The sequence below is a fragment of the Arachis hypogaea genome, chromosome 20 (genome assembly GCF_003086295.3).
Source record: "Arachis hypogaea cultivar Tifrunner chromosome 20, arahy.Tifrunner.gnm2.J5K5, whole genome shotgun sequence".
Lineage (NCBI taxonomy): Eukaryota > Viridiplantae > Streptophyta > Magnoliopsida > Fabales > Fabaceae > Arachis > Arachis hypogaea.
This window is the reverse complement of record NC_092055.1, coordinates 5,237,835-5,260,443: the sequence shown is the minus strand read 5'-3', so window position 1 is coordinate 5,260,443 and position 22,609 is coordinate 5,237,835. Positions and strand designations below refer to the sequence as shown.

General features: G+C 32.6%; 4 protein-coding genes across 9 annotated transcripts; 2 read left to right on the top strand and 2 right to left on the bottom strand.

Annotated features, from left to right (window-relative positions):
- The first annotated feature begins 1,642 nt into the window (after positions 1-1,642).
- On the top strand, positions 1,643-4,916 carry LOC112783981 (3',5'-bisphosphate nucleotidase AHL). Its single transcript, XM_025827069.3, has 3 exons — positions 1,643-2,362; positions 3,723-4,410; positions 4,497-4,916. The coding sequence occupies exons 1-3, from the start codon at positions 1,963-1,965 to the stop codon at positions 4,798-4,800; spliced, it is 1,392 nt and encodes a 463-aa protein (XP_025682854.1). The 5' UTR covers positions 1,643-1,962; the 3' UTR covers positions 4,801-4,916.
- Positions 4,917-8,630: 3,714 nt separating this feature from the next.
- Positions 8,631-10,068, top strand: LOC112782749 (uncharacterized). The gene has a single exon (XM_025825307.3). The coding sequence runs from the start codon at positions 9,229-9,231 to the stop codon at positions 9,670-9,672; it is 444 nt and encodes a 147-aa protein (XP_025681092.1). The 5' UTR covers positions 8,631-9,228; the 3' UTR covers positions 9,673-10,068.
- A 751-nt stretch (positions 10,069-10,819) lies between these two features.
- LOC112782748 (secretory carrier-associated membrane protein) lies at positions 10,820-14,743 on the bottom strand. 2 transcript variants are annotated; one of them, XM_025825305.3, is made up of 13 exons: positions 14,338-14,664; positions 13,675-13,740; positions 13,214-13,327; positions 13,029-13,091; positions 12,804-12,837; positions 12,514-12,636; positions 12,212-12,274; positions 12,010-12,103; positions 11,850-11,895; positions 11,684-11,751; positions 11,503-11,551; positions 11,269-11,334; positions 10,820-11,160 (listed from the first exon to the last, which is right to left on the bottom strand). In XM_025825305.3, exons 1-13 carry the CDS (start codon positions 14,398-14,400, stop codon positions 11,074-11,076), a joined length of 936 nt encoding a protein of 311 aa, XP_025681090.1. In that variant the 5' UTR covers positions 14,401-14,664; the 3' UTR covers positions 10,820-11,073. The 2 variants fall into 2 exon arrangements, with proteins under 2 accessions (XP_025681090.1, XP_025681091.1); XM_025825306.3 differs by lacking the exon at positions 13,675-13,740 and having other exon boundaries at positions 14,338-14,743.
- A 1,336-nt stretch (positions 14,744-16,079) lies between these two features.
- On the bottom strand, positions 16,080-21,992 carry LOC112783001 (uncharacterized). 5 transcript variants are annotated; one of them, XM_025825719.3, is made up of 16 exons: positions 21,563-21,992; positions 20,292-20,392; positions 20,079-20,186; positions 19,743-19,778; positions 19,440-19,550; positions 19,232-19,315; positions 19,032-19,150; positions 18,540-18,641; positions 18,012-18,128; positions 17,865-17,930; positions 17,594-17,660; positions 17,147-17,200; positions 16,870-16,965; positions 16,741-16,767; positions 16,586-16,621; positions 16,080-16,498 (listed from the first exon to the last, which is right to left on the bottom strand). In XM_025825719.3, exons 2-16 carry the CDS (start codon positions 20,346-20,348, stop codon positions 16,352-16,354), a joined length of 1,227 nt encoding a protein of 408 aa, XP_025681504.1. In that variant the 5' UTR covers positions 20,349-20,392; positions 21,563-21,992; the 3' UTR covers positions 16,080-16,351. The 5 variants fall into 5 exon arrangements, with proteins under 5 accessions (XP_025681504.1, XP_025681503.1, XP_025681505.1 ...); XM_025825718.3 differs by having other exon boundaries at positions 21,118-21,586; XM_025825720.3 differs by having other exon boundaries at positions 21,392-21,586.
- Between the last annotated feature and the right edge of the window lie 617 nt (positions 21,993-22,609).

Sequence of the window (22,609 nt, the reverse complement as noted above, 5' to 3'; positions counted from 1 at the left end):
TATATATACTATATATTTAGCCTAAGCATAATAAATTAATTATTCAAATACAGTTGAGAATAATTGAATTAGAGTTGGACCATATGATGTAACCATAATCCTTCATCTAGTGGGCTTCCCACTTCAAAGTTTATTATATTTTTTCTTTTAATTTTTCATTAATCAAATTGAGTTTGTCTAATAATTAGCTTATTAGACTTTTTAAATAAGTGTTAGAATTTATGCATCTAATATTTTTCTTTTCAAAAAAACATTACACTCTATACAAATATAAATATATATTTTCAAAATGCATTAATATTTGACCCAGTTAACATAATTTTATTTATTTTAAGATTTGTTGGTAATTTTTTTCCGAAACCTATACTCTGAAAGATTCTTGAAAAACTGACTTAGAACTTATAGAGATTTTTTTATTATTATTAAACTTACTTATCTTTATATTAATTGAAATTTTATGTGGACTTTGGTCAAATTTTTCTTTTTATCCCATTAATAATAAAAAAAATGCTATTTGTATAACAAAATTTAGTTTTTGATTCGTCTTTAATATTATTTAATTATTTTTTAATTAAAATATATTCTTATTTTTTAAATACACATTGGTAATTAAGATTAATTTAAATTTTAAAAACTAAAATTTCTCTAACTTTCTACTTACTCCATAATTAGTTATTGTTTCTTTCTTTTACGATTTTACCTTTCTTTTCTCTTTGTAACACGGTTTTCTTTTATTAGGAGTCGTAGTAGTAACTCGACCTTAAGAACTTGAAAATGACGCTTCAAGTTCATTCCTATTACATATCCAAAATTTATAATATTACACATACAAAATTATACGTTTACACAATCCAAATCACAAGTTTGCACACTAAATAATTGATAGTCAACAAACATCACGAATAAAAACAAATTAATTCTCTAACATAATTATGAGAATAGAACAACTAGGTAGCAGTAAAACTCACGTAATATTTTTCTTGTAGACAACTAAAATTCACATAAATACTTCCAAATACAAAAATTGCACACACAAAAATAATTTAACATTACAATATATATGAGAATTTCTTCAGGTCATTTTATTCTATTTTTAATTAAAAAAAATATTATAGAGAATAATAAGAAAAGCAATGATGTTAAAAAATGCGCAAAAAAAACTCTATGAATAGAGACATATCTAAACCTTAGGTACATCTTCGGCGCGAACGAACGGCGACGAGGTGGAGGAAGGCGATGACGAAAATGAGCTCTGAGAAAGAGAAAGATGTAGTGAATGTGATGGCTTTGCTTCAGAGTTTTGTATGGTATTAGTTAATAATTAGATGGTTTAAGGTTTATTTTAGAATTTTAAAATCAAAATTTTAAATTTTAATTAATTTGATTTTTGGATGTATATTTAAATTATAATATATTAATAATTAAATATATTAAATCTGAAACAAAAATTTAAAATTTAAAATTTCAATTTCAATTTTATTTAATTTATATTTTAAACGTGTATTCAATTTTAAAAAAATACTAAATTTATTTATAATTTTTAAATATATTTATTTATTTTTAATTATTATAATAAAAAACTGAATATTATACCATTTTTAAAAGATATCTAATTAAATTATAATAACAAAGTATTCAGCATATGCATACAATTCTATCTATCGATAAAGTAAGGAATCTATGAATAATATTTTAAGTTTACGTTCCACATTAATAGAAACAAATCCACTTTAATTTGATACGGGAAGATAAAAACGACAATAGTAGATTAAAAAAGCAGCAGCCCCAATGGACCTACAAATTGAATTGATTCTCAAGTCTCTACTTCTGTTTCTTCTATGAATGAATCATACATGATACTCTGAATGAATGAACTCTTTATCATTATTATGTGTTACCATAATCCAATTCTGAATTTTCTTCTTCCCCTTTCAATGTCAACATAAATAAGCACTACCAGCCATGTCTTTATATTGTTCAAGCTTGGGTACCATTATCCCACGTATCTTGGGACAAGCAAGGAAGAGATACCATGATGTTCTTTCTGCCTTCACACTCACCTATGTTGTTGGAGGAGTAGCTTCTAGTTCTAAAGCACAACCCCATAATTACATTGCCTGTGTCTCAAAATTCGACCATACTTGTTCTTTTCCTGTCATGGAGGAGGAGAATCACAGTAACAACTTGGGATTGTTGTATGAACAAGAAGAACAACCGAAGGAATATTCCAAGGAACTTGATGTTGCTGTGAGAGCAGTGCAGATGGCATGTTCACTCTGTCAGACAGTTCAAGACACTTTGATTTCTAGAACCAACCATCAGGTCCACTCCAAAGATGATAATTCTCCTGTTACTGTTGCAGGTCAGTGAATCATTGTTTTTCCTCAATTGGGTAGTTTTGTTTAGCAGTAAAGCTTCTGTTTTTTTTATAATTGTTTGAATTCTCTGCTGTATCTTTTTCAAGATTAGTGGGTTTATTTGGATTTGTGCAATTTGTGCATGAGAATGTTGTGACCTTGCCAACATACAAAAACTCTCTTTAATAGGTTTGGTGAAATTACAAAAATTCACCCTAAGATGCATTATATCCTGTCAAATTATGACAAGTGGCTTGTTCCTTCTTTATTATAAAAGTAAAATGATAGCAATGCAATTGCAAAACCTTGTCTGATACACAAGGACACAATGTAATCAATACATTTTAATTAAGTCAATGATAACATACTTAGCATGGAAGGTGACAATTAAATTTTGGAGGCTTCATGGAATTCCAAGAGTACACGTTTCTAATGGAGGGGAAATAAACAAGCTGCTTTCATACTCTTTTGGTACACGTTTCTATTCTTTACTGCTATCAAAAGGGTGTAAAACTGGATAAAACCTTTGCATAACAAATTTTTATGCCATATTTTCCATTTTCCATTAAAGAGATAACGGATCTAGAATAAGTATGAGGAGATTTTGCTGGTGTCCATATATTGCTCACTTCAGCTGGTTGACTTAAAGGTTTTCTACTGTGGTATTCCCCATTACAATCACAAATTTCCCTATATAGGACCTTGTTAACTTGTTTCCATTTTAGGTTGTAAGGCATCTCATTCACTTTAGGTTTATATTCCCAAATATCTAATGGTGACTTCAACTTGTTCAATGACTAGCCATCTTTGACTGAGCTGGATTGTTTAACCACAGCCATAATTTTGGTTGCATCAGTTCATGTTCACAAATATGACTTTTCATATGTTACTCTCTGCTCCTAATTTGTCCTCCAAGAGAAGGAAAAAAGATATATAAAACTTATTCTTCTAAATAAATTTTTACAAAACTAGAAATTCTATTAGAACAAAAGAATGATTGCTAATTTGAGGGGGGATAAATACCCAATTTACACATTGAATTGAATTGGGTGTAAATCTGTAATCAGAACCAGTTAACTACAATCTTTGTGGTAAATTTTGGTTATATATCATATCCTCTTATTTCTATGTAAAAGTTTCAACGTATTACACTGACTTATACTAAAAAGCCATGATCAACTTATGTTGTGTACTTCATTATGCTTCTTTACAACTTTAGCCACATGATGATTGAAGCATATTTTTCTGAGGTTTGTGAATTCAGCACTTTGGAAATGGGTGATAACTGATAAGTTTATCCCTAGCAGATGAAGAGTTCTCATTCATTCTTACTATGACATTTAAATTGTAGTCTTGGTTATGTAGATTGGAGTGTGCAAGCAATTGTCAGCTGGATATTGTCGAAGTGTTTGGGGAGCGAAAATATCTCAATTGTAGCCGAAGAGGACGTTCAAACTCTGTCCAAGGCTAATGCATCAGAGCTGTTAGAAGCTGTGGTTGAAACTGTGAATGAATGTCTAAGCAAAGCATCCCAATTTGGAGTTCAAAAGCCAAAGTCAGCTCTTGGCACTTCAGAAGTTCTGGAAATAATTAGTCGCTGCAACTCGAGAGGCGGTGCTAATGGAAGATTTTGGGTGCTTGATCCTGTTGATGGAACATTGGGGTTTGTAAGAGGAGATCAGTATGCTGTAGCTCTAGCACTGATAGAAGATGGAGAGGTTGTTCTTGGAGTTCTTGGTTGTCCAAACTATCCAATGAGAAAGGAGTGGTTAAGCTATCAGCACCGTTATCATAGGATCATATCTAAGTTGACTCCTCCAAATTCTGAAACTTGGAACAAAGGTTGTGTGCTGTATGCAAAAAAAGGAAGTGGCAAGGCATGGATGCAACCTCTGCTTCATGGCAATAATAAGTTCTTGTGGCCAAACAATGCAAAACAAGTTTGTGTGTCTTCCATTGACAATCCAGCACTGGCTACATTTTGTGAACCGGTTGAGAAGGCCAATTCAAGCCACTCTTTTACTGCAGGACTAGCTCATAGTGTTGGTCTAAGGTGCATTTCTTAACTTTTTCTGTTTTTCATTCCAATATCATGATTGATACATTCCTCTCAAGTGTCATACATATAAATATATGCAGGAAACAGCCATTGAGAGTGTACAGCATGGTGAAATATGCAGCAATAGCGCGTGGAGATGCTGAAGTATTCATGAAGTTTGCAAGGAGTGGTTACAAGGAGAAGATATGGGACCATGCTGCAGGTGTTATCATCATACAGGAGGCGGGTGGCATGGTGACTGATGCCGGCGGACGGCCGCTAGATTTCTCAAAAGGTATATATCTAGAAGGGCTTGATCGCGGTATAGTTGCTTGTTCTGGAACCACACTCCATGGAAAGATCATTGAAGCTGTTGATGCTAGCTGGGGATCTTCTAGCCTTTGAGCTAACTTCGTTATATGTCAAATCATTTAACAGTTTTCACGTGAGCAATCAGTCAATCACCATACACTGTTACTATACATACAGATCAAATAATAATGTGAATAATACTTTTATCATTTGTTCTCTTAGAATCCCTCCCTGCTTTTTCTTCACCTTTATTCTTCTTCTTGTGTGGTGTTGATGCCACACCCTTTAATTATGCTAAGTTGTCATAATTTCTTTGTGTACTGATGTTGATGCCATTTATATGGAGACTAAAAATTGGGTCCATGTTATGCCAGAAAAGGTCACAGGATTGGAGGCCCAATAACAATAAAGTGATATTGATAACTAACCAACTTGGATTGGTTAAATGGTCAGCTCACTCGTTCGTTTAAATAAGTGTCGGGGTTAGAATCTCGCCTTATGCATGCAACAACCCATTAACCAGCGACAGACTCAGATCCATGAAAAATTAGTCCTTGACATATCGAGTTGGAAGATATCGCAGACAACCAAAAAGACAGAAAAAAGTGATATTGATAATTGATAGAAAAATAGGGTACAGAGCAAAGAGAAGAGGTAGTATTGAAAATGAGATGTTTGTTGCAAGATAAGGATATGAAGAGTTAAAGAGTATTAATGAGAGGGTGCAAGTGCATCACAGTGTTTGAAGATTGGTTGTTTTCTTCATCATCACAAGTCAATTCAATGCATTCAATATCCCGTTGATTTTGCTACACCACGTACTCTATCTTCTTTTGACTTTGAGAGCCTAATTGACAAAAACAAAGCCTCATTTCACATGAAACTTATCTTATATATACTATGTGCTTCTTCATTCATGACTCTGGCTTTTGCAAAGCTGTGATATTAATTATTCACTTTCCAGTTGTATTAAATAAATAAATTAACGGTTTAGCTACTAAAAACTTTTATTGTAATAATTCATTTTAGCTTTTAAGTTTAGAAATATTTTTGCAATTTTTTAAGGTATATTTATATGGATGCCATTCCCATCCCATGATGGAGTGTCTGGCACAGGATCGACCAAGAATGATTCACAGCTTTCAACTTTAAGTGGTGGAAAGCTCACTCACATGAGAATTTCTTGACTTTTTGAACACACTACCGCACTCCATGGACAACCACCTCTATAGATTCTGCCTATGTGAAAATTAAAGAACACAAACAATTTGCTTTTTCATCCTCAAGTTATATGTATTCGTTTAGAAAAAGAGTAAAGTATCGCTTTTGCTTTTGTCCCTAATGTTTGAGGTAAGTCCTATTTGTGTCCCTAACGTTTAAATCGTTCTATTTGTATCCTAACGTTTATAAAAGTGATTCAATGTTATCATACTATCAATTATACTAACAAATCAGATTATATTTTTCAATTATTCTCACTTGGATGTATTCATTCTCAATTAGGTCTCACTTGAATGTGTTCGATTTTAATATTATACCCAATATTTGTGTTTAGATTCAATTATATCCATAGAAAAGTGAATTTTATAAATGTTGTAGGAATTAGTTTCAACTTTTGATGAGTTATTTTTCGGAGTGGATCATCGATTCTATCTCAGACATTTGTATTCTAACTTTAAGAAGAAAAGTTTAAAACTCAAACTAAAGCGCACATGATGTGTAATTGACGGTAGGATAACATTGAATCACTTTTACAAACGTTAGGGATACAAATAGGACGATTTAAACGTTAGGGACACAAATAAGATTTACCCCATACGTTTGAGATAAAAACGATACTTTACTCTTTAGAAAAATCATTTAATTAAATTTATAATTTTTTAAGTTTAGAAAATTAATTGTTACAATAAAATAAGAAGTTGATGGAAAGTAAGTATCTGTCCACAGTATGGGAGGCAATTATTAATTCCTCAAGATCCATTTATGTCATTAATGCCTTTAATTTGCTGTTAACAAGATACAAGATGTTATTAGTTGATTGATTTGAAGTCATTTACGTCAAAGTACCCTAGCTTGTAATCGTACTCTTAAATCAAACCAAAGTCATTTTCTTCATTAGGTTGTAAACCTAATTATGTTAGCTAGGGTACGTATTTAGTTAAGGCTGAATCCAAAATAACTTTTTCTCAATTGATAACATATATTATTCATGCATGGAATATATAGTACATATGGTTTATGACTTTCTGACTCATGACTTGTGAATCATGATGATGCACCAATGTCAAAACCATCAAATTGAACTACGTATGTATCGTAAAATTGTATACGTGTTGTGTGAATGAATAAGCTAAGGATGAATATCAAAGTCGGCTTTTTCTATTAGGATTAGGATTATTACAACCCAACCATCCCTATCTTCATTGTTTAAACTATTATAATATTATCACTACAAAAATTACTATCTATACATTAAAATTAATTATTATATATTTATATAAATATATTTATAATATGAAAAATATTCAAAAATTATTAAAATGTATTATTTTTAATTATTAATTTAATTTTTTAATTTAATAATTATTTTTAATTTATATTTTTAAATATTAATAATTAATTACTAATAATAAAAATAAATTTTAATAATTTTTTAATATTTTTAATATATTATTTTATATTTTAATATATACCGTATATTGGGGAACGCGTTAATTTGTGCATGAAATAAGTATGTGAGACATGTATTATTTCTCCCAGAGCCATGTGCGTCATTAAATTATATCTACAGGAACAGTGGACGAGAAATAAAACATGTATTCTTATATGTAAAATATACGGTGGAAATTCAAGTGCAGTGGATTTCACTTGAAATTATATATGAGAGTTATTAAATGATTTGATTGATTTAACTAAATTTTTATCTAACAGCTTTCAAGTATAACTTCACGTGAAGTCGACTTTACCTGAATCTTCATAAAAAATATATAAATGTTGGGTGGCAGGTGAGATTTCGGATGCCTCAAAGGTTGACATCATGGAAAGCCGATGATTAACATGGAAGAGGTGATGAGATCATGTTTAATAGTTAAGGACAAATTACTTTTGAGATATGAGGCAGAAAATTTGGATTTTTATATGGTGTTTCGTCAAAGATTTTATGCTCTTATAATTAATTAATAATCAAATAGATATATAAGTATGTACGGTTAAGCGGTTCATGAGGAATTGAAGCAGCTACACAGCTGGGCGAGCTAGCAACCACTAAAGGTGGGGTTGCACTTAATTATCCAACGCATCTCATGACTATCACATCATCATCATCATGACCACGATCTAGTAATGTAATTAAGATGAATCAATAATGGGTTGTTACCTAATTCCATTAAATTCTTCAAGGCCTTGGTCCATGCAAATATCTATCCATCCCTCTTCACAATTCAGATGCCTAACGTTATGGCAACCTTGTACTTAATTGGACCATTTTCTTAACATCAAAGACTTCTAAAACTTCCAACATATACATCTATATTATATTATATTTTTTCCCATTAAATACCTTAATATCTACAATGTCTTTTAGCAAGGCCATTTAGTACTATTCTGTACATCAACCTGTACTAGTACAACTTGGTGGGGAAGTAATTAACGCTTCATCCATGACTTCGCTTCTCCCATCTTACTCACAAAATTTGAATTCACATCTATGAGATAAGTTATTTGGATAATAAATTAGCACTAAATTTTCAAAGTTAAGCCAACAAATTAAACTTGCACGTTAGTGTTATAAAGGAAGTTTTACCCGGAATGAGCAAAAGGATTTGCCTAATTTCCAAGTAATGTAAATTATTAGTATACTAGTTTGAGCGCCATGAAGAGATGTATGTATATATGTAGAAAGATGACACACTACTAAATATTGGTTTCACATGTTTTGTTATACATCATTCATTAACATTAAAATTTCAATTGTCCTTAAACCAAAAACGGCAGAGAGGGAAGAGAGAGAGAAAAGAAAAAGAGTAATAATAATTGCAACCAACCTACCAAAAGATGATAAATATCCCCACCTGTCACCCATACCACACCCTCCCAATAAATGCATAGTTTTCTCATTCCCACTTACAAAAATATTACTTGAATATTAAAAAAAATTACTAAAATTAATTATTAATATATTTATATATAAATATATTTATAATTTAATTTATTTTTAATATTTATTTATATTTTAATATGTATTATATAGTGATAATTAATTTTAAGTAGAAACTCAAGTGCAGTCAATTTTATGTGAAGTTGATAATTAAAAACCGTTAGATAATTTGATTGATTTGATTAAATTTTCATCTAACGACTCTCAACTATCAACTTCACATAAAATCAACTGCACCTGAGTTTTTCCCTTAATTTTAATAGCTGATTTTAATGTACACGTATTATCATTTCCACTAATATATCATTTTTTCTCTCTTTAAATACTTAAGTCCCTTCACACAATCAACAATACAAAAATTAAAAATGAATACCCTTAAAGTCATCTTGGTCTTGCTCTCTATACTCCTCATAGCTTCACCCTCTTTGGCAACCCGACCCGGATCCAAACCTTCCGGTGATGATCAACAGAAGAAGCACGCTAAGAGTGGTGGCGATGACCCCAACTACGGAGGTGGTATTGGGCCCTTCTTTGGGCCAGGAGGTGGGTTCAGCATACCCGGATTTGGAAACGGGTTTGGGAATGGAATAGGAGGAGGTTATGGTGGTGGATACGGTGGACCAAGTGGTGGTTACTCCAGAGGTGGTGTTGTCAGGCCCACCGTTGTTTGCAAAGACAAAGGCCCTTGCTTCCAGAAGAAGATCACTTGTCCTGCTAAGTGCTTCACCTCCTACAGCCGCTCCGGCAAGGGCTACGGCGGAGGCGGTTGCACCATTGACTGCAAAAAGAAGTGCATAGCTTATTGCTGAGTGAGTCATATCATACATGAATACTGTTAGAAACATTTCAAGTGTTTCAATGTCTTGGGTATTTTAGTAATTTTTATTAAAATATCTTAAACATTAAGAACACTTAAAATGATTCTCGTGTATGAATGTGTGTGAAACTTAATTACATATATATGGTTATTGTGAACTTTTCAGTTTCTTGCATGCATACTCCTTTTTTAGATAAATAAACATATATGTATGAATTATGATGGTACCGGTGGATTTGTTTTGGGAGTGCCCTTTTGGATATTTCTAGTTTTATATAGGTTTGGAAAAACAATATATTGTGGATGAGGAGATTTTATTTTTATATATGGTTGTTCACTACTGTAATTTTGCTTACTATATATATATATGACAGATATATTAGAGGTAGATTTGCTCTTCCTTTTTATGTATACTTTGGTCATTTTTAATTTTCATTTGATATTATTGTTGGTTGTTTAAAACATAATTAATTGTAAATTGCATGTGAGGAGAGACTAAGGTTTTGGGTCGGAGATGTGATATATGAACCTTCATTCCCAAACGGCACGTTTTGTTTGAGGTTTTATATTTTCTTTCTTTCCATTAATGGAATAAAACTTTCTAGACCATGTTTGTTAACGACCGGTCAAATATATTAAAACTCATATTACTATTATTAAATACTAAGAAATAGAAATATCAATACGTTCATTTTCATTTTCTTCTTTTTTTTAATTCAATGTTAATGGATTTTGGGGGAATAGAGATATCATAATGCGAATTTAATGGTAAGTACTGCTAGTACTATCTTCTTCAATAATTGAACGATGTGAATAATTGAATATACATATCTACTCCAACCAAAGGCATGAAGGGCTTTAAATGAGTGACCGCGTTTCTTTTTATTTTTCTTTTTAAATTTTTTCCGGCAGAAAATATCTACAACTACAACTTCATCCATAATAAAAATGTGTTTATATTCTAGTATATATTTTATATTAATAACTAATTTTAGTACACATGTAGCATAATCTATATAAATCCAAATATAACAGAGTGCAGTTATAACGACTTTTAGTTATTAATTTCACATGAAGTTAATTTGCACCTAAATTTCCACCTCAAATACAGAGCTGGAGAAGTAAATGTTGGTGTGAAATGGAGAAAATGCACGACCCAGACCAATCCATTGATGGTAAACCAAAACTACATATATAGGATTCACTCGAAATAAATTATAGCCATGGCTTTATGTTTGTTTGCTCTATTCCACTATATAAGTACAACACTAACAAATTAACAATCATCATCAACGTGTAAAAAAAACACACAAATCATTTTCTGCAGCTAAGTAATTTACAATATGAATCCAAATGCAAACAAGGCCTATATCATCCGTGTGTGTGTGTGTGTTTAGAATGCAGATCTGACTGCTCCTCTTGCAGCCTCCCGCTTCATCTCGGCGGCTTGGCCGCTGCCGCGGAAGTACATATACACTTGCTGTGTATTCAAACCAAAGGAGTATATATAGTGAGCATGTGCTAAGAACATAGTCACCCTAAAAGAAAAAAAGAAAAAGATTCAAAATTTTGAAGAGCATAAACAAACCTGAAGAACCCAGATGCTGACCAACGTTTCAAGGCAGAAAAATCCGAATCCAATGAAGTAGAAAATCTACAAGCAAATGGATCAAAACAAATATTCAGACACGATTTTGATCGGTTGGATTTTGCAGCATGCGCTTTAACAATGTTACATGGTTTGTGTCAAACATGATGTTGGCAATGTTTAACAGATGACAATTAATTAAGCAGCATGCAGGAAAAAGAAATGGTTACTTACTCCAATCAAAGTATGATCACCAATCACATCTATGGCAGACAGAATGCCTCTGCATCGATAAGTAAACAGCACGAAACATTAGGCCAAAACAATAAGAGTAACACCAGGCTCTTGAAAACATGGAAAAAATGCAATATAGGCATAGTGATGTTATATGAAGTGTATACACATATAAACATACGTCAGGGATTTTCCTTTGAATACTATAGGAGGAGCAACTGCAGCTAAGATGCAGAATCCAATGTGAATCTGTAGAAAAAAAAAAGATGATAGTAATATTGAAATCCATCCCATGTTGGAAGCATAGCTTTACATGCATTAACCATTAAGCATAATAGTGAACTTACTATGTAAAACATGAAGAACCATCCGAAATTCAAAGCACTATCTTTCCTGCAAAAGTAGAAACAGGGCAGATTCAAAATCAAGAGCATAAGCAAAACAGAAGGATCTATCAGAATGGGGAACACCGTGGAACTAATGCATGTAAGCATAGGAAATAATTACCTGAAAGCACGATATAGTGGGCGGTACCATAGGACATATGCTCCAGGAACGCCTGCTATGAAGTAGATAATAGAAAGAAACCATATTTTTACACCTACAAGAAACAAGAACAAGTTCCATGCGCATGGAATTTGCAGAGTCAGATATGTAACACAAGCTTATTCGTTAACCTGGAAAGGTTATTGCTCCCATCTAAACTGACCTTCTCCCTTGATCCAAGCTGCAGTGACAGCTATAATATTCCAAGAAAGGCATGCCACTAGACCTGTATCGCATCAATATTTGTCATTCACTGTAGATCATATCGCGTTCTTTCATCATTATTTGCTAAAAACATAACATGCAGAATACACATTATAGATACATTTTATTTAAGGTCAAAATGTAATAAAGCAATGCTGCCATAAAAGAAATGAAAAGGAAAAAAGCCTCAAGAGTTGCTAGCCTGAAAACAACATGATAATGCAAATTAAAGCAATACCGTCACAAGATTGGCAAACATACCTAACAATGAGCTAAATGCAACATATTGCATTCGTTGAAGATGAACTGGAATTTCGTTTGTAATATCATGATGTATGATTGGGAAAAATGGTGGCCAATTCTTCTCCTCAATTACAATTCCAGCTGCAAAACAAAATGTAATGGAAGATTATTCCCCAAGCAAGAAACATGAGTTTAAGCTTCATAGAATTCTGAAGTGGCAACATTGCAACAATCAGATACAAGGACAAGGAAACTTATCTCCCCCCCAAAAAAAAAATGCAAAAAGCCTCATAAGAAATGCAAAATACCTCGTGCAGCAGCTTCCTCTTTCCGTCTGACTTCCTACATTTGACAGAACAATATAAATTAAATTACAGGCAAACTTTAAGGCACACATAGTTAGTAAGAAATCACTAATTTAATAGACAATGTTTCATATAGTCAGAATTAACTGAAAATGAATATCAACATAATCATTAAGGGAATTCTCAGGGATAACATGTACAGAAAGATATGAGATTCTCAAAATAAACCTGTTCTCGTCTTCTCAATTCAGCCTCTTTGGCTTGAAGTTCCTTTTCCTTCTTTTTCAAGTCCTAATATTGAACAGACATAATTAGAAAACCCACATTAAATTTGTTTCAACATACATGAGATATAATTATAAATGAGGAAAAAGATGATTGGAGATTTCAAACATCTCAATTTTATTACTTACTGTTGATGCATCAAGAGGTATATCGACGGTCGCACCAAAATAATTATAATCAGCAGGTTCAGGATTAAGTGGTTTGAGCCTTGAATTGGTGGCAGGGGCGACACTTCCAGGATTCTGCAACTTCAAATCATTAGGATGAAGGTATAGGAAACAAGTTGAAGTTTACCCCGAAAAATAGTCAAGATAACTATTTTTCTTTAAGCTAATTTCCCTTATAAGTGTGCCCGGAAACATTCAACATTTACTATACTTCCTTAAAAAGAAAGCTGGTCATGGACCCAGCTCTGAAGATCAGATAACATAAAGAATAAAGTAGAAAATAATCCATGATCCTCCTACTCTTTGAACAATATTACCATCAAAAGGCAACTAAAATTGAACAAACAAGATTATTCCCTGATGAATAATCAATCACCTATGGTCACGAATCACGACTTTTAAAATCATGCATTTTAACATACTGTAGTGTAAAATGCGCCACCGCTATAACTTGACGGGCTTGATGCTTTACCCCTTACAGCCGGATCCTGTTAGTGTATACCAAATTTGAAGGATCAAGCAGGAGCATATGGAGCAAATATATATGCCATAAGTCCTTAAATTTTCCATGAAAAAGAGCAAACTTAAGAAGAAACTACTCCAGCTAGGAATAAGATATCCCAAGCACCAAACAGCTAAATTAGAAAATCATCAATGATAATATCTGACTACCATAGTCTCACAGATACCATTAATGTTTGACCTTATTGTTTATGTTAAGGATTGCCTAGAATTTATCACGCAAGAATTTGAGCTCAAGGGATTAACATGAGGTCAAAACATATGCAATTAACATGAGATCCTTCACAGAATTATGAATTATGAAACCAAATAAAAACTAGAACTTCCTAACACATATACACAGGATCAACAATCGTATGAAACAAGTCAACGGACAAATCAACCAAGCACAATAATTTCCAAAACCCCAAAACCCAGAAGGTTTATACATGAATTGTTGAGTGTGAAACATCACTGAAACAGGTAAAATTCACAAAAATAATATAAAATAGAATAAAAAAAATTGCATACCCAGCTCACAAAAAAACTAAATTTCAGAAATAGCAGTGGTGGGAAGGACTTACTGAGAAGGGATTGACTTCGGTTTCTTCTTCGGCGAAAGGGTTACTGTCATAGCGACCAGCCATTGTGAGAGGAGGTTGAGGAGGGTGCTACCAAGAAACTAGCTTTGGAATTTGGAACTACAGAAATGCAAAGATCTAAAACAGAGAAGAAAGTCAATAGGGCTATAAAAAATGGATTTTTTTTTTTTTGGGGGGGTGGTGTTAGAAAATTTGAAACTTCTTATGCAAGAGAATGGCTGAAAAGGCCTAAGAAGTAAATGGCAGCAACTTAGACAAAGGAATGGTCTTTGGTCAGCTTAGTACGCAGCTTCCAAGAGAAACAGAGAGAGAGACTCTGTTTTCAACTTCGTTGTCATTAAAAAGATAAAAAAGAAAAATATGTTTTTTAAAAAATATTTAATTACACGGATTAGTTGTTGATTTCATCGTTCATATGTATTTGGCATCTTGTGTGACTTGTGTAAATAATAAAAACAGAGCATGGTTTTATTGAAGCACCATTTAAATCTTTTATATATAATCAATTCACTTTAGGTTAGTCTTTTTTTATTATGATTTAATTGTTTTGGTTATAAACATGTCATATTAAATTAAATAAACGTACACATTCATTCCTTTAATTTGATTTTTTATACATATATAAATGATTTTAATCTGGTACCGGAACCACTTAGGCATGCTTCATTTGTGCCATGTTACAGGTCAACTACTACTACATTTTTCTGTTATTCATTCAGTTTCAGCATTTTTAAGGATTTTAATTAATTATATAACAGATTCATGAACAAAGAAAGTGAACTGTCTAATTTTCTAGTATATTAGAAAATTGAAATCGAGATTTGCACATTTTATCTTTTCTGAATATGAGGATTTTTGGGCAGCGACATTAAGCATTTCAAATGTTCTAGAATTTATTGAAGAAAAAGAAAGGGTCAAGAGTCCAAATTTGACTTTCCGCAATGAAGTTAGAATTAAAACATACACAAAATACAATTTGATTGGAAGCTAATTTGTAATTGCATAATTTTTCAACTGTTCAATTCAAAACATTGTCATGCATAATTTATTTTATTTTTTATGGTGCAGATTGTTAGGTATAATATGAACAGAATATTTCGGTCCAACCTAAGTATACGAGTTTTATGTATTTTCTAGAATCCGCAACCTTTAAATATATATGAAGAGACTATATCATTTAAGTTATAACTCATTAGCATACATACGAGTTTTATGTATTATGTGAGTGATTTTAGTATATAGTATTAAATAATGCTATGTTTACACAAAAAATGACCATATTATATATAGAAATATATACATGTGTTGTCTCACATACTTTCGTTATATATTTCGTATTTCGACATATATTTTATACTAATAGTTAATTTAAAATATACTAATAGTTAATTTGATAATTAATCTTCAGAGTATACAAAATATGGTTGAACATTATATAATGAAACAATTAAATATCCATTAACATTAAGCTAGATAATGATTTGGTTTAGAAGTTTAATGGTTGAACCAGAAGTTTAATATGAATGAATGAACATTATTGCGTGGCAGCCACACAAACGTGCCCTTTACGCCCTTCATGCATTGCATGTCCTTCTAGACGATTGCAAATGTGTCCCTTCTCTTTTCAACAAGGCAAACACCAAATTCAATGCTTCAATTTAATTTCATTAGGCAATGAATGACCATTATATCGCCAGAACCAAAGTCAAACCACTACAAGAAGATGGCAAACATTTATCTTCCCTTCTTTTGATCTATATATTGATAACACATGAAGCTGAATACATGATAATTACATAGAAAGAGGGTATCAAGAAAATCTGGACCACAACACCAAAAAAGAATATAACTAAAGATGTGATTTCTTTTCCTTTAAATTGAATGAATCAAGTGTTCAACTACACAAACTAAGTTATATGCCTATAAAAATGGCTGATGCCTGTGAATTGAAGCTTAAAGTATCCAACCGGATTAGTTAAATGAACCGTTAAAAGAGTTAAGACTGCGAGCCACTGCGCCGTCTTCTTACCCGCCGTTGGTTACTCTTGTTTGGAAACGGATCGACCCAGCTTTTGTCTTCGGCCGTAGCTTTGTTCCAGCGCTCTTTAAAGGTTTCAAGTTCCCACGTCGACTGTCTTCGTATCTAATTAGTCCGCGATAAAACAAAAACAGAATCATTTGTAAGATGGAAAACAAGACTTTGTTTTTTAATGTAGTTCAGAAGTCTCACCTCAGTTCTCACATCTATTGCTGCTCCACCTTGTCTCTGTTAAGCAAAGGAAGAAAGCCATCAAGAAAGTGAATTTCAGAAAACACTAGGATTGTTAATGAAATTAGATTGTAGAGAAGAACTATCCAAATGTCAATTAAAAGTTAAAACCTTACCGTTGTTGTTTTTTTAAGTCTTGAACCCTGCAAAATGGGAAATAAAAATATTAGTTCAAGAAACAATGAGGTCAAAACAAATAAGGTTATATTCCAAGAGGTATGTCCTAGTATTTAAGGGGCAAATACCTTTTGTGTATCAGGACCACTCCCACCCAAAGTTTGTATTCCCTTATGAACAACGTATTCGCTATCAACTACTCCAACGTTTTTTGTTCGATCTCCCTGAAAAATCACATTGACTTCATTAGCTATACTTGTCTTGCAAAAAATATTAAGAATGAAACAAGAACATACAAATTAAGTCCATGTCAGCCTAATGTAGATGATATATCAAATGAATTGAATGGATTTATGATGGTGATTTTGGAATTGACTTATGTGTAAGAAGTTGTGTAGTGCTCACCTGTGCACAATATCCTAGTTTCATATCCATTCCCCACCCATGGACAAGATCATTCTGGAGAAAACACAAACAATAACTATGAGTTGCAAATATTGAAAGCCGAAAACATGAAATATAGTATTGGTAACCAGGAGAAAACATTGAACTACAAAATTTTTTCATAAAGAAAAAAGGCTATATGAAGGCAGAAAACCCATACATGGCCTCTTTTCTAAAACTATAGCAAACTAGCAATCATTTTTTGGTATCCTGGAGAACTGAAATTTTGAAACGACAAAGATGATTTTCAGATAAAATTTGCAGTAATTCACACTATATGTAACAAGATGGAAAACTTGCAGAGGAGAAAAAGTCTTCAAAGAAATTCATGATTCGTCTTCTACCACAACTTAGATTCAATATTTGGACATGCTACAAAAAGATTTGTATGGACATTGGAAACATTACCTGTATAAGATGCCAAGTACAATACCAGGCAGATCGAGAGAAAACTGGGGCCATACCTTCGACAAACCTACAAAAGTTGTGTTTAAGGCTTAGTGTCATTCATACTCAAAGATTTAAGTTGATTGCTTTTATCATTAAGGCATAGCCTTCTACAAGGCTGTCAACTAAAACAGAACAAAATCAATAGCGTGATTTCTCTTTTTAAATATATGGAGAAGATTCCAATCAATGGACTTGCATGAGCAAGATCAATCAGGAACGTAAAAGTTACCCGGTGCATGGTGGCCCTTCACTTGCATCTGAACACCTCGTACTGCCTCTACGTTCATAAACTCTTCTGCATCAATCAAAACATAGTGTAAGTATCAAGACACATAGATTAGCAAGAACTTTTAAATAGTCTCTCATAAAAGGTCACCTGTGAAATTTCTTGGTTCTAGATCTAATTGTAATTCTATGATGTATCTCTGTTGAATTTGGGTCAAGGGCAGGTTGAGATATCTCTAAACCTTCTTCCTTAATAATTTTAAGGTATCTGTAAAAACAGAAGATCATATTCAATTCCATCTCTTTGATTTGATGAGTATAAAAGCATATCAAAAAGGTTATGAATATGCTTTAAATTAAAACAAGATTAAGAGTATAAGCCTGTTAAATAACCTCTATTTCCACCATACCAAATAGCAATCTCAAGCATGCTTAATAATCTAATGAGGGTAATTAAGTGTCTACCTCCTCCAACTTAAAAATTTTAAAAATTTTGGGAATAAAACTATCTGATCATTTTTTCTTTAAAAGAGGGACGTTTTAGTATCACATTTACCCCAAACCATAAATTCCTGCTTATATAAAACGGTCAAAATATTTCATGCGAAAAGCTGGCCAGACAGCACTCAAATATCAAATAGCACCAGTAGAGAAAGAGCCACAAATGTGTTACTCATACCTTGAAGGAGAAAAATGCTCCACTCCTAAATCCTCATCCCAAAGAAAGACATAATCATAAATAGACACTATATCAGGATGCAGAAATCTTTTAGCAAACCACCTGACAAAAACCAAATTGATATTGTAAGTTTAGAAAATAAACCATGCAACAAATGCAAGTTTACATCTCAGGAAACCACCACAACAAAGAAGGCAATGGTACATTGCTCAATCATCATCTATAAACTGTAACCAGAAGATTCCCATACTTTGTAATAAATTAAGACTTTGATTTCAGTATGAAGACAGAAGCCAAAACAATCTTCCTTCTACCACAGTATTTTACATAACTGGCTCACTCTGTGTCAGATGTTTCAATTTTCAAGAAATCCATTTCATGACATGCCCCATTTATTATCTCTTCAAAATAAACAAAAGCAGTGAAAAAAGGGCTCACAATAAAGTTTTCAGACCAAAAAATGCAGCCACCAGTGGCCAGTCTCATACTTACCACTTTGTTTGATTTACAGCAACAATGTGTATGGCCTTGCTACTCCAATTAAGGTCCCTCCATCCATTCACATTGCCATCATAATGGAATAAAGTAATAGTAAAATTTTCGGGAAGAAACTGCAATCAATGAAATTGGATAAGCTTTGCTGACTCAAAACAATGTTGAAATTCTAGTGAACCATTGTAACTTGCAAGTACCTTTTGCACCATGGCATCAACATTATGCTTTTGTTTAATACCAACTGGAACTGCCAGCAAGTTACGGTTGGTGTAAGCACTAGCCTGAAATTTAATATTCAAAATTAGTTACTGAAGCAATTCAAATTTTGAAAAATAATTTTTAAAATGCCCATTAGGGTTTACCAATAGAACTAAAACTCTGGAAAAACAGCACAAAGATGCTAACCTTTGACCTCGAACTACTTCTTGACCACAAGGGCCTTAACTCAAGATCTGAATTAGCATGTATTATACCTTGCGGCAAGGCTCTCAACTTCCCTGAAGTTGTAGAATATCCCTGGAATGCCATCAAAAGTACCAATAGATAAGGAAAACAAATAGACATATATCTGAGGTGAAAGAATCATAGTTCAGCAGCACAAAAGCCATAAAACCAGCAGAGCCTTTGTATCGTAATGCATCAATGATCAAATCTGGAAAAAAGAAAAATAATAAGGCTGGTTGGGCAACCAGATGAACAAGTATGTACCTTTCCTTCTCCCCATAAATTCCATCTCTTGTCTATCTGGTAATGGCATGTGATAAACACAGAACAGAACTTATGTTAGCACACTCAGTAAGAATACCATATACCAATTTATGGTGTCTAATGAGAAGGAGAAAAAACCTAGAAATCTCTTTTTTCCCGAATCAATGGACATTTTGTGATCAAATGAGTACACTGACATGATTACAATACAAAGTACTAACATGAATTGATCCCTTATGCAATGCTAAATATCTATCAGCCAAATATTAAATCAACATTCTGATTCTTAGTAACAACATATGATGACATCTAAAAAGAATGGTTTCAATCTCGTACCTCTTCTTGGTGATACTGATATTTTGTAGTTCTATACACAATGAATAGCATTACTGTACACAAAACTGCCATAAAAGGCAAAGGTTTCATCTTGAAACTCGACTTTCCCTGCACCAATATGTTTCGTTAAATTAGTGAGCTAGCCTATGAATCAGAATGAAAAACTGCTGACTAGAAATTCTCCTTATGATAGTAAAAGAAAAGAGGACAGACCCCATCAGCCAAGCCACTCTTTTTTCTCGTCAGCCATTTCCATGATTGAGGCTTCATAGGAAATTCAGTCTTTTATCCAGTCTTCACTCCTTCATAAGAAACTGCTAGCAGAGACAAAAGGAAGTGTTGGAACTTTGAAGCCAATGTTTAAGACAATATCTTTCAAGCTACCATGTCTATTTTTAGAATTCATGTGAATAACTCAAGAATAATAAACTTGATAATCATATGCTTTTACAGGTGATGAACAAATCAGAAAACAATCAAATAATAAATGCCTAATATCCATATCAATCTTATTCAAATATCCTAATATTCTCTAACATTTGTAATCCAAAGTCTAAGGTACAGATAAAATAAAAAGGGGATATATATTTTATGCAAGAAACTCAAGCACGTGCAATATGAAAAATGACAAGAAGCAAAATATTTGTGAATTGGAGAGAGAAGAATCAGCTAAATGAGAGAACACATGCTTAGAATAATGGCAATCATGGCAAGAAAACCTCAGATACCAGAATCTACTAAACACGCCCCTTAATCACACTCACACCAACCATGCTTCCAACAAATAATAACAATAACAATTAAAAAATAAAGTAAAAGATGCTAAACGAGAGCAATTCCCGAAAGAGGAATCATATGGCTTACAACAGAAGCACAATCATGAACAAGGATTGCATGAAGGAAAAAAAAAAACGAAAAGTGAAGATGAGAAAACTCAAGAGGTGGCAGCTGGCAAGAACACTGAGCTAAAACCTTAAATCAAAATCCAGTTTTGTTTTTTTCTCCGGAATAGAAAAAAGAGGCGAATTAAAACACGCACTCGAAAAAAGATAACTTGCACCGAAAAAATAAGAGTGTAACAACAATTAATTGACCGCTTCAATCAGATCTAAAATCAACATTCTTCAGATACGTTCCTTCTCCTCCAAACTTAAACAAGAGTAAAGTTTCACTTTCACTTCAAAACAGTGAACATAGCACCATCAGCTCAAATAAATAAATAAGGTAAAATAATTGACAGCTATAACAAAGTTGTTATTTTTATTTACTATCAAATTATTTATTTTTAATTTCGCCGCCGTTTTATGAAAAACCTGGATCTTCAGCTGAGCTAGAAAGGAGAGGAGATGGAGGCGAAGAAGGTGAGAAAATTGAAAAGGGGAAGCGTGAAACAGTGAAAAGAAACAAACTTTGAAGATCACATAGGAAGGGGTGAAGCGACGAAACCCCAGGATCGGAGAGAGAAGTAGAAAGAAAGAAGGAACCTTTGGAGGTGAATGCATGTGAATGGTGAAAGAAGGAAGAAGGAAGTGATGACAGGTGCAGAAAGTAGTTCCAGTCGTGTCAATTCATCTTCATCCAAAACCAAACCATGTTTGACATTTGCCGTTCCATTCTTGACGATGATGTCTTATATAATTATTAAATAAATAAATAAATATTTAGTAAGAAATAAAGTAAGTATGAGTTAGTTCGTTCCAGCTGCTCCAGAAACTATTAATATTAAAAAATAAAAAATAAATTTTTGATGGATTTGTAATTTGGGTACACCAACACCAACACAAGTCGCCGTCTCCTTCTGTCTCACTCAAAACTAAACTCTATCGCACTTTTTTCTGCTTCTGTTTTTTCCCCTCTCTCCTCCCCTGGATTCTAGTACCCTTGTTTTTCTCACGCTACTACTAGAACAAGAATAAATATCCCATAAATCAAGTGATTATTGTTATTTCCAAAAATCATGTTTGATTTGGACCATAATTAAGTGATTTTATTGAAAAAAATGTATATTAAAATTATCAACTGAACAAATTATAACAATAATAATTTTAAGGTTAATTTTTTTTATATAAAAAAAATATTAGTATTTTTGTTAAAAATGAGATTATTTGATGTAATTTCAGTTTGGTGGATTTTGCAGATAAAAAGTCAATACGCAGGGTGTGTGTTGTAATATCATGAAGAAATGGATTCTTTCCAATTTTTTTAACACTTGATAAAATACAGTGTGATCTCTCACTTTTGATTTTATGAATGGGATTAGAAATAAACAAGAGAGAGCAATGAATGCTTAGATTGAACACTGGATACCATCCAGTTTTTTTTTTACTGAAAAAGATCCACTCCCATATCCTGACAACACATAGGGTGCGTGTTAGACACATGTCATCATCTGCCAATACATAAGATGCATGTTAAATATCTATTTTATACATCTATAATACTATAGTACACTTCAAATATCCATCTTTAACCAAAATACTATCTTTACCTCCATATTAAAAATAATTTCTATAATTTTAACATACACTAAA

Bases quoted from the DNA above. Each gene is read 5' to 3' on its own strand.
- LOC112782749 (XM_025825307.3), top strand. From the start codon at position 9,229: ATGAATACCCTTAAAGTCATCTTGGTCTTGCTCTCTATACTCCTCATA.
- LOC112783001 (XM_025825719.3), bottom strand. From the start codon at position 20,348: ATGAAGCCTCAATCATGGAAATGGCTGACGAGAAAAAAGAGTGGCTTG. The intron at 18,129-18,539 runs GTATGAGTAACA...CTGTTTTTACAG, and splicing joins GAGCATTTTTCTCCTTCAAG to ATACCTTAAAATTATTAAGG. The intron at 17,931-18,011 runs GTGACCTTTTAT...TGATTGATGCAG, and splicing joins AGAACCAAGAAATTTCACAG to AAGAGTTTATGAACGTAGAG.
- LOC112782748 (XM_025825305.3), bottom strand. From the start codon at position 14,400: ATGGCTGGTCGCTATGACAGTAACCCTTTCGCCGAAGAAGAAACCGAA. The intron at 11,335-11,502 runs GTAAGTAACCAT...ATTTGCTTGTAG, and splicing joins GTGATCATACTTTGATTGGA to ATTTTCTACTTCATTGGATT. The intron at 11,161-11,268 runs GTTTGTTTATGC...TTGAATACACAG, and splicing joins TCAGCATCTGGGTTCTTCAG to CAAGTGTATATGTACTTCCG.
- LOC112783981 (XM_025827069.3), top strand. From the start codon at position 1,963: ATGTCTTTATATTGTTCAAGCTTGGGTACCATTATCCCACGTATCTTG. The intron at 2,363-3,722 runs GTCAGTGAATCA...TTGGTTATGTAG, and splicing joins TTCTCCTGTTACTGTTGCAG to ATTGGAGTGTGCAAGCAATT. The intron at 4,411-4,496 runs GTGCATTTCTTA...AAATATATGCAG, and splicing joins GCTCATAGTGTTGGTCTAAG to GAAACAGCCATTGAGAGTGT.